Consider the following 10,906-nt stretch of genomic DNA (forward strand, 5'->3'; position numbering starts at 1 on the left):
TTTCCAAGTTGAAGTGCAAGTTAATCATGACAAGTGCAAGAGGAATCGCCCTCAAAGTCAAGGCCACGAACCAACCACCACATTTTAAACTCACAAGTTTCCTTTTTTTGAAACAGGGACGAAGACAAGTGGATGACAAAAAAAAATTTCTAAACCCCCATTGTCAAACCCAACTAGGAATGCTCCTCCTTCTCTCTAGGACTGCTGTGAATCGTCACTATTCAAGTGCCATAACTCCGGTGTCTGGCGGTGGAATTTTACAAATTTGGTGTCAAAAGAAGCATCTTCTCTTTGCGCACAATCCCCAATTGGTTTCATCCTCAAATCCATGGCGATTTGTAAGAGATCTTGAATTTTAGTTCGAGGTTACTGTAGCACGCAACTCTTTTTTTCCAGAGATCTTCATCGCTACTGCTTCTTCTTCTATGGAAATGGAGTGTTGAATAACTCCATGGATGCATCGATCTATCCCCAGCCTTTGGCTGTGGGAGAGGCAACTCAAAACACTAATGTAACACACCCAAACGTTATTCCAAAACAGTCATATGCTGCACTGGTTTATAAAGGAAAATCTGCCGTAGTTTCATCAAAACTCGAGTTGAAGCCTGTCAACATGGTTCATGGAGAACCAACGATTGAATTCTTAACTGAAGATGTTAATGCGTTTACGATTGAGGAGGGACTTCATCAAGCAGTTATTCTTAAGTTCTCATATGGGAAGCCAGATATTCAGGAGTTGCGACAACTTATTCCAAAACAATTTGATGTCAAAGGTTATTGTAATGTCAGACAGCTTGAATATCGACATATATTCGTAAGGTTTGATCTCTTTGATGATTTTGTTCAGGTGTTATCAAAAACTACTGGTTATGTTAAGGCAAAGGGAGATGAATTCTTCTTTAGGTCTTTCCCATGGTCGATGGGATTTAATCCACGTAAAGAAACCTTTAGAGCAATTGTTTGGATTTCTATGCCTGATATGCCTGCAAATTTCTTTGCAAAGAAATCCTTAATATCCATAGCTTCAGCTGTAGGGAAGCCTTTAGTAGTGGACAAAGCGACACAAGATAGAATGCGACCAAGTATGGCGAGGGTTAAGGTGTTGATAAACCTACTGGACAAACATCCTAAGCGTGTTAGGATTCATATTGTTGATAGAAATTAAGGGAAAACTGTTGAACACTTTCAGGAGATCGTGTATGATAACCTTCCACAATTTTGTACTTGTGGTAAACATCAAGGCCACGATGAAAGATCTTGCCGTTGGAGGATCGAGAATAGAAAGGAGGATGTAGTTGAGAGGGATGAAGTAGAGGATCTAGGAAGTGTTGAGAAATTACAGGGTGATGCTAGGGAATTTCTTAATTCAAAGAGGGTTAGACAACTAATTGGTGAAGCAGAACAACAAAGATCTGAACAGGAGCAGGTAGTACAAACAGTAGGATGAAAACAAATAGCTATTGTGAACAATTGTAGAATGGTAAATCGTGCAAGTGAAGTTATTGCTGGTACAGTACAAAACCAATCAGCTGGGAAGGTCAATGATGTGAATAATGTAGGACAAACTCAATGTGAAATTGTAAGTAGTGCTAATGGTGCAGTAGGGCTTATAGCAGCAACACATTGAGGTAATGTTGATTCTGATGATGCAGGGTGAAATGCTGTTTCTAGTGCAATTGTTCCAGTTGCTGAAGCCCTTGCTAGAGTTTCTCAGGACTTGAAGGCTGCAAAAAATACTGTGGTTGATCAAGCTTTAGCTGGAACTTCTAAAGGTTCAGCTTTTGAACCTGGGCTGATGGATAATAGTGCTTTAGCTGTAGCTGTTCGAGCAATCTTTGCTAAGAACAATACAGCATTAGCAGTGGTAGGACAATTGGACAAAGCTGAAAAACAATCAGTTTCTGTAGGTTCAATATTGGAGGCTAATATGGCACTGAATGCAACTAGTAATCGACCTACTGCTGGGGTTATTAAAGCTACTGCTGCACATGTTGATCTAACTGAAAAAATAGCTGAGTTAATAGATACTGTAGTGCAAGATGAGGAGCAGGAACTTGAAGATGCTGATGTTAAGGGAAGTGCAGATGCTACAGGTGTTAAGGCAGGTGCTGGGCTCATTAATGAAGGGGTTATGACTTCTGTTGATGGTGTTATTAACAATTCAAATACACCGCATGCTTCAGCTCTTATCGTGCCACTAGAGGAGGCTGATGTTGATCGAGGAAAAAATGGCTGGGAACCTGGTGATCAAAACTCTGTGGGGCATGATACAATAGGTGTAGGGGTTGTAGGTACTACAAATGCTACCGGTGCTAAGCCTAATGAGATAAAAGGTGCACTACATGGTATTTCAGATCATGATACTCCAAACCAACCAGCCACAACTCCAGTCAAATCACTTACAAAGAGTAACAACTGGAAAGTGGTGAATAAATCACCTAGCAAGAAGCAAACTCCAATGTTTCAAAATCAGATTGTACCATCAAAGGATATTAGAGTTTTGAACTCTTTCAATGCTTTGGTGAATGAGGGTGAGCATATTAATGAGGAACAACAGATGGATGACGAGACACGACCAACTGCTGGAAAAACTAATTCTGCAGGTAGTGAAAAGCAGCATAAAAATACACCGGGCAGTGTTCGACTTGAGATCGCATCTGGTGGTGATCACACTGGAGAGACAAGCCAAATTCGTGATGCAGATACTCCAACGCTACATATTGCCAATTTGGAGCTTGATAAAATGGTAAACGATGCCCTGGTAGCTATGATGATGAACACAACTCCAAAACATACCAAGAACACAGGTGGTCGACTAATGGTGTCGAAGGACATTGTTCCTGTTGATGCGCAAAAGGCCGAGGCAATCCAATTGTCTACTACAACCACAATGTCCAATGCTCCAAAGCTGCATAGTTCTAGTCTAGAAGTAGCAAAAATCGTTAAAGAGACTCAGATGGACATGATGATGAATGCAAAGCCTTTGATCAGGCAATCATTGGTCGCTTTGAACACATCGGTACAGGAGGTCCCTTCTCAATCGCTAGAATCATTTGGTGAGCATGGTGGTGAATCAGAGCAGATGATAATTTCTACAGGAAATAACAATAAGGTTATTAATGCAAATGTGAGGGCGATGGCAATTAAATCCAAGTTGTGGTCTGACCAATGTGAGTATGATGATGAAGAAAATTGTGGTGTTGATTTTGCTGGATACTCATCTGAAGAGGCAGATCATGAGGTTAATCAAGAGAGTGCAGGTGAAGAACTTGACTCACCAACAACGCCTAAACCAGAGGGTATACTAAAAGCGAGCCACAAAAGCAAGTTGAATCTCAATGCTCCAGCTTTCATTCCCAAGAACTCTCCAATTGCTGCTCTAAAAGTCAAAAGTGCAGTAGATGGAAACATAGTTCAAAATAAAGCAACACCTAGTAACCAGAATGCTCCAGATGGTCAAAATTATGGGCAGCAGCAGCTGAATGCAAACATCTCAGGAGCTATAGTCACACTTCCAACTGGTGGACAGTAGCAGCAGGATACAAGCCACCAGCTATCACTTTGGAGGATAGACAGTTGCTCGATTCATTACAGCATCAGAATGAAAACAATGCAGGAGCAGCAGTAACGTCTTCAACTGTTGGACAACAGCAGTTAGCTATAAGGGCACCTGTTATCACGATGGAGGACAGAAATCTACTTGATGCGCTTGTAAGTTATAAGCCCCTAAATTCTCTAAATACAAATCAAGTTGGTAGCACTGGGCATGGGGATAGGACCAGCAACCAGGTGAAAGGCACAAAACAAAGTCAAAACAAGACAACGTTGGTTAACAGACAAGATGGAAATGGTTTGATGGCACAAAAACTTTTAAAAGACATGCCAAATCCAGTAAATGTGGATAGTGATATGTATAAGGAAGGAGAAGAAGATGCAATTTTGAAAGAATGTCATGCACATGCAGCAAAACAAGGTGATTTATCACCAATGCACAGCAGACAAATTAAGAAGAATCATACAAGGAAAAAGAGCTGGGACGGCAAGGTGAGTGAGTAAGGAATTTTTAGGCGACTTCCAATGAGGGTTGCCAAACAAAAACAGGTTGCCCCAACTACATCAACAAGGTCCAATCGTTCAAAAAGAAATGATGATTCTTGAATACATATTGAAGACAGATGAGGAAAACGACAAAAAATTACAATTTGAAGATTTTACAGGTTTGGAAAAAAAGGGACATGAATCAAATTGGTACTACATTTTATTCTACCACTTTCTTAGTATTCTCATCTGTAATATCATCACATAATATGTTATAAACTCTGTGATGATCATAGAATATTTGGTCCTTTCAAGTTCTTACTTTTTACATGCTTGTTAGTAGTTGAGGTTTTTTATGCCTCAATAGGATTAATAAGGTAAGGTTTAGCCCGGTTTGTATTGCCTTGGTCCTACCTTTGGAAAAACATTCACACGGCTATGAGATTATATGCTCTCGTGAGACTTTGCCGGTAGCTACACCATGAATCCTCTACATGAGGCTACCAACATAAGGCAATGTGAGGCGCAGAGGAGTGATTATATAGCCAAGACATATGGGTAACAATACCGATGCTATTGTCCCCTTATTTGTACTTTTCCTAATTGTTATATTTTTTCTTTTCTTTTATTAATAAAAAACTAGCCCTAGGCGCTTGCCTAGCGGATTGCCAAAAAAAAAAAGGGACGAAGATTGTGTCCAAATCAAAGCTTGGAAGTTTGAACCTTTCAGGTGTCATGCCCAGTTTCGTCAGCACAAAGGCTGTTTGAGAATGTTTTTTTTACCTCCTAGGCACCCCCTTAATTGAGATGATCATCACCTTCTAGGCAATTTCCTTAGTTGAGAAGAACCATACCTCCTAGGCATTTTCCCTAGTTAAGAAAAGTTTTTGGCTTTCCTAAATTGAGATTTCACCCTAGGAAACACACTTCCTAGTTTTGGTCATTTAAATTCATCACTAAGAGACGCACGTCCTAGTTGAAGTCATTGAAGTTTTACCCGTTAGGAGACGCACTTCCTAGTGGGGGTCTTTCAGATTATACTTTTTAGGAGACGCACTTTCTAGCTTTGGTCATTTAAATTCATTCCTAGGAGACGCACTTCCTAGTTTGAGTCATTGAAGTTTCACCCCTAGGAGATGCATTTCCTAGTCTGGGTCTTTCAGGTTATATTTTTTTAGGAGACGAAATTCCTAAATTGAGATTTTACCCTAGGAGACGCATTTCCTAGTTTGGTTGATTCAAGTTTCATTTTTAGGAGATGCACTTCCTAGATTGAGTCATTGAAATTTTGTCCCTAGCAGACGCACTTCCTAGTCTGGGTCTTTCAAGTTATATATTTTTAGGAGACGCAATTCCTAAATTGAAATTTTACCCTAGGAGACGCACTTTCTAGTTTGGTTCATTCAAGTTTCATTTCTAGGAGACACACTTCCTAGATTGAGTCATTGAAATTTCGCCCCTAGTAGATGTACTTCCTAGTCTGGATCTTTGAAGTTATATTTTTTTAGGAGATGCAATTCCTAAATTGAGATTTTACCCTAGGAGACGCACTTTCTAGTTTGAGTCATTGAAGTTTCACCCGTAGGAGACACACTTCCTAGTTTGAGTCATTGAAGTTTCACCCGTAGGAGACGCACTGCCTAGTCCGGTTTTCAAGTTATATTTTTGTTTTAGGATACACACTTCCTAAATTGAGATTTCACCCCTAGGAGACGTACTTCCTAGTTTGGATCATTTAAGTTTAGTCGTAGGAGACGCACTTCCTAGTTTGGTTCATCCAAGTTTCATCCCTAGAAGACACACTTCCTAGTTTGAGTCATTCGAGTTTTACCCCTAGGAGACGCACTTCCTAGTTTGGGTCATTAAAGTTTCACCCATAGGAGACGCACTTTCTAATCCGGGTTTTGAAGTTATATTTTTATTTTAGGAGACACACTTCCTAAATTGAGATTTCACCCCTAGGAGACGCACTTCATAGTCCGGGTTTTAAAGTTATATTTTTGTTTTAAGAGACAAAATTCCTAAATTGATATTTTACCCTAGGAGAGGCACTTCCTAGTTTGTTTCATTCAAGTTTCACTCATAGGAGACGTACTTCCTATTCTAGGTCTTGCAGTTTATTATTTTAGGAGATGCACTTCCTAAATTGAGATTTCACTCCTAGGAGACACACTTTCTAGTTTGGGTCATTTGAGTTCATCCCAAGGAGATGCACTTCCTAGTTCAGGTCATTAAGGTTTTCTTTAGCAGACGCATTTGCTAGTCGAAATTTTTCTTGGTTTTACTCACAGGAGACGCACATTCTAGTCGAGTCTTCAATTTTACTCTCATCATTGCACCCTTCATCAATGGCATAGGTGATTTATAGTCTTGCTAACAACTCACAAATCTTCCTAGTGCAAACTGGGGCAAAAAAGTTTCTTTTGTTTTGTCTGTTTTGCTGTAGTAGCAGGCGCCCACCCGGAGAACGAGGGAAGTCATTTCAGAATTCAATTCAAGTTAAAAGTAGCAGAAGCTCGCCTCAAGAATGCGAGTAGACAGTCCAAGATGACCAACAGAAGTAGTTTCAATCAGAATAAAAGAAAAGAAAAAAGAAGTGAATCCAAAATGCAGAAGCAAAGAAAGATGTGAACTGCTCAAGACGTGGCTGAAGTCACGAGCACGACGTGTCTGGTTGTGGTCCGAAAATTTAAAGAAGAATGAATTAGTACCTGCAGCTAGCAAGCATCAAGGTTCAAATCAAAAGTCTACATGAAGAACCATTCAAGACTCACGATCAAGCTTCAGAAGACTTATAGATAGGAATCTTATAATTCATAGCTGATAGGCTTGTTTAGTTCTTTTAGATTTTGATTCTGATGTTATAACAGGAACTGTGGACCGGAACCTCGGCGGAACCTCACTCGACTCTCTCATCCTCTCCACACACTCCATCACTTCATCCACCTCTGAACTACACGTGGCATGATTTCTTTATAGCCAAAGATATGTAGGCAGCTCAGATATCAGGGCTCGGTCACAATCTTCTATCCATCTTTCTTCTCTTTTGAATAAGTGTCCAGTCAGAAATCAATTACATCGCTTACTTATTTCTTTTCTCAAAAATACTTCATGTTTCCAAGCAAAGAGGGGCAGCTGTAAGCATGTAATTTTTGACCCACACATTAGAATTATCTTTAATAATCTTAGTATTTTTAGAATATGTATTTGAGTTTATTTCTATAGGATTTCACTTTATTGTTAGTTTTAATTCTAGTTTTAAAGCAAATTTTTTTTTAAAAAAAAAAGTAGTTTCATTTTTCTATTTAATTCAGGTATTAGCTATTTTCAGAAAGATATTATTTTTAACACATTTTTATTTTAGTACAATCCTTAAAAATACCAAAAAAGTATTTTCATATCATAATATAGTTGTTTTAATTAATTAGGATTGATTTTACATTTTTATGGTATGATATTTTAGGAAAAGAAATTATTATTTTAGTTTTGTAAATTTAAAGGGTCACTTCTAAAGGTAAATTTGGCCCAAACTTGAGACCAAATTCTGGCAGCCCACTCCTCCCTTCCGCCCATTTACCCATTCTCTAACCCACAACTCTTTTATAACCAAAATTAAACATAAATCCATGGACACACAAAAAAAAAAAAAAAAAAAACTCTTCCTCTAAGAACCAAGAAAATGCAGCAGCCCTTCACTCCTTCACTCCATTGACGCCACTCTAGCTCCACCTTCAACCATCTTCTTGGTCCATTTTGCATCGTAGTTGTCTGTTTGAAAACACAATAAAACCAAGCTAGAAAACTCCATGAAAATACTTTTGCCTTGACTCCAAATGTAGCTGAAAAACAGTCTCAGAAACGCAGCCACAACAGCACCTGAAAACAAGCAAACACGCTGCTAGTTCGCCTCTCGAAACAGCTACGAAATCAACAATAAACCATCACAAATTTCAGCCCAAATCTCACCCCAAAATTGCAGCAAAACCAGCTGCGAAAACAGACAAGAGGAGCAGCGAAAATCAGCTGCAAAACAGCAAAAAATGCTGCCAAAAATAACCCGAAACAACAGCTCCAAACACTAAAACACAGGAGTTTCAGTCGAGGTTCGAAGCTCCGTGGCGGTCCTGTTCGTTTTTGGGTCTTAAAGTTGTCAAACAACCAAGGTTCAAATTCATTTTTTCAAGGTTAGATTCTTACTCTTGTCTTCTTTCCAAATTTTGTGTAGTAAATTTTGATGAAATGAAGTTATATGGTACATGAATGTTTATGTCCTCTCTATGAGGCTGTTAAGCTGGATATCAGTTCTGCAGTGTGTTTGTTATGAATATCCATACCTTTTCTTATTTGAGTATAAAACAGAGTACTGGAAATAGTTGTTAAGATTTCTGCTCGTTGATGAATTAATTAATTTACTTAATTTCTGAAATCCGTCGCGATTCCTTGCTTAAGGTTGGTTCGATCGAGTTCTCTTTGGTGTTAAGGCAGTAACTATGTCCCAAAATACTCTTTGTCGATTTGCCATTTCTATTGTCGTGTAGTGCCGAAGTCATGACTCCACTGTATTAGAATCTATAGACATCTTTGGTGGAAGTTTTTGAGCAGTTTAGTTTGTCTCCTCCCTTTCTGATTAGCATACGGACTGAAACGCGTAAAAATAATTTGGAACCTCGTTCCTACCATGCCCGAGATAATTATTGTTACTCTTTAACTAAGAATATTAGTATAATATCTGTGATTAATGTTGTTTTAAACATGTGTTCTTCTCTGTTAAAGTTCAAGTGTTAATAAGCTGGGGCGGACCCACATGTGTTCTTCGCAAAAAAATTCATTATTTTATGTGGAAAATATTTTCTTAAACAACACAATATCGGATAAGTATATTAAGTTGAACCTGCTTGACAGAAACAATAGTTGGTCGAGTTGGTTTAAGCGGGTTCAGGAAGTAGGTGAGGTGTCGAGTTGGTTCCTGCTCTTTATTTTTCCAAAAGCATGTTATAATTCATTTGAACTGTTTTGCTTACCTCCTCATTGTAGCCCCTTTTTTTTTTTTTTTCTTAATTATTATTTAATTTAGCTAATTTTCATAGTTTCAAATTCTGATACTATTAAAATTATAACTCTATTTTAGTTTATATTTTTATTCTATTGTTATTATTTTTTCATAAATTGTTTATTATAATGAATATTTCAGCAGTTGTTAATCTGTTAGATTTAATCAATAAATAGAGTTGTTGTTTTGGTATAGATTGAATTGATTTGGTAACGTAATATTCAAAAAAAAGTTCAATAAATTGTTAAATTTGAAAAAGTAAATAGATATGTTGTTCACTTTTATTATTTTCATTTTTTTAAGAGCTCAATAGAAAAATGAGGTCTTGAATAGAGCCATCAATATGGGCTTGGCTCGTTGGGCCAGCCCAACCCGTGATTTAGCAGGGCTGGGCTAGAATTTTTAGAGCCTGTTTAAAAATGAGGCTTTTAAGCCCGGCCCGAGTAAGCCCGTGGCCCGTGAGGCTTGACTGAGGCTGGGCCGGGCCGGCCCGTGGGCCTAATAAAATATTTATTTAAAATATATAAAAAATAAAAAGTATACTGCCTTATAGAGATGGAAAGTCAGAATTGGATCTTTACTAAGAGGAACCAAAACTTGATCTTGAGAAGTTTCAAGAGATGATGTTGTCATATATTGGAAGGACCATTCTAGAAAATATCTCAATCTTTCAATGATGGTGCGTGATGTACTTAGCATTCTTATTACCATTGTACCATCGGAATCAACATTTAGCATTGGTGGCGTGTTCTTACAAAGTACAGAAGTTGCATTTATTATGAAAATGTCCAAACACTTGTTACTATTTGAAATTGGTTGCACAAGTTTTCCCGAACTCAAACTGGTAATAATTTTTATGTGAAATTAAATATTATTAATTTTTAAAATTTAATTATTTTTAATATTTAACTAATTAATATTGCATATGAATTGTAGATGAAAGTGAAGATGTTAATTAAGACAACCTTGTCACAAGCGGATTCAAATGTGTTTGATGAAGATGATGTGTTGGATATATCATAAGCATCATGAACGTTCTCTTGAATAGGTTGTTTTAAGTTTTGACTTTTAGTGAATGAAATATAGTACCGTCTTTTACTTTTTTTAGTATTTATTGTGATATATTGGAACAATATAAAAAGTTATTAAATTTTGCGAATTTTTTCCAATAAGATATTTTTTAACTTTTAAATAATTATCTTTTTTTAGGTCAGAACTTAAAGAAAAAATATACAATTATATTTTTAAAAATGATGGGCCGGCCCGTGGGGGCCCGCAACCCACATAGGGCTGGGGTGGGCTGACCATTATAAGGCCCATCAAAATGGTGGGCTAGCCTAGCCCAGCCCGTCAATTGCTAAAGCTCACGTGGGCTGGGCTGGGCTAGCCCGGCCCCACCCATATTGACAGCTCTAGTCTTGAAGTAAAATAAAGAGCAAAAGGAAAGACTGTTGTTATGCCTTTGTTGCTTTTACTGTCAAATAATGACGATGACTTTACTTTCTGCCTGAACCCACGTGCACAAAATCCTGGATCCGCCACTGTTAATGAGTTGATTTGTGAGAACAGTAATTGAGTGAATGCTTCATACCTTAAACAATTTTGTCCCTGTTGGATATCTTTCATATTGAAACTAAAATTGTGCAAGCCTTTGAGAGTTCATCATGCTTCAGTCTTCTTGCTACTGTAACCATACACTTCCATTATCTAGATATGTTAACATGCTATTTGAGGTATTTTGTTGTTCACTGTTTTGCTGAGATTGTTGTGGTACATACTGATGCGAGTTAAGTCGTGCAATTAAAGTTTTGGAGAAGA

General features: G+C 37.8%; 1 protein-coding gene across 1 annotated transcript; it reads left to right on the top strand.

The window, feature by feature from the left end:
- The first annotated feature begins 451 nt into the window (after positions 1–451).
- Positions 452–1,447, top strand: LOC138871254 (uncharacterized). The gene is made up of 2 exons (XM_070149128.1): positions 452–1,099; positions 1,190–1,447. Exons 1-2 carry the CDS (start codon positions 452–454, stop codon positions 1,445–1,447), a joined length of 906 nt encoding a protein of 301 aa, XP_070005229.1.
- Positions 1,448–10,906: the final 9,459 nt, after the last annotated feature.

Source organism: Nicotiana sylvestris, chromosome 6, assembly GCF_000393655.2.
Source record: "Nicotiana sylvestris chromosome 6, ASM39365v2, whole genome shotgun sequence".
NCBI classification, from domain to species: domain Eukaryota; kingdom Viridiplantae; phylum Streptophyta; class Magnoliopsida; order Solanales; family Solanaceae; genus Nicotiana; species Nicotiana sylvestris.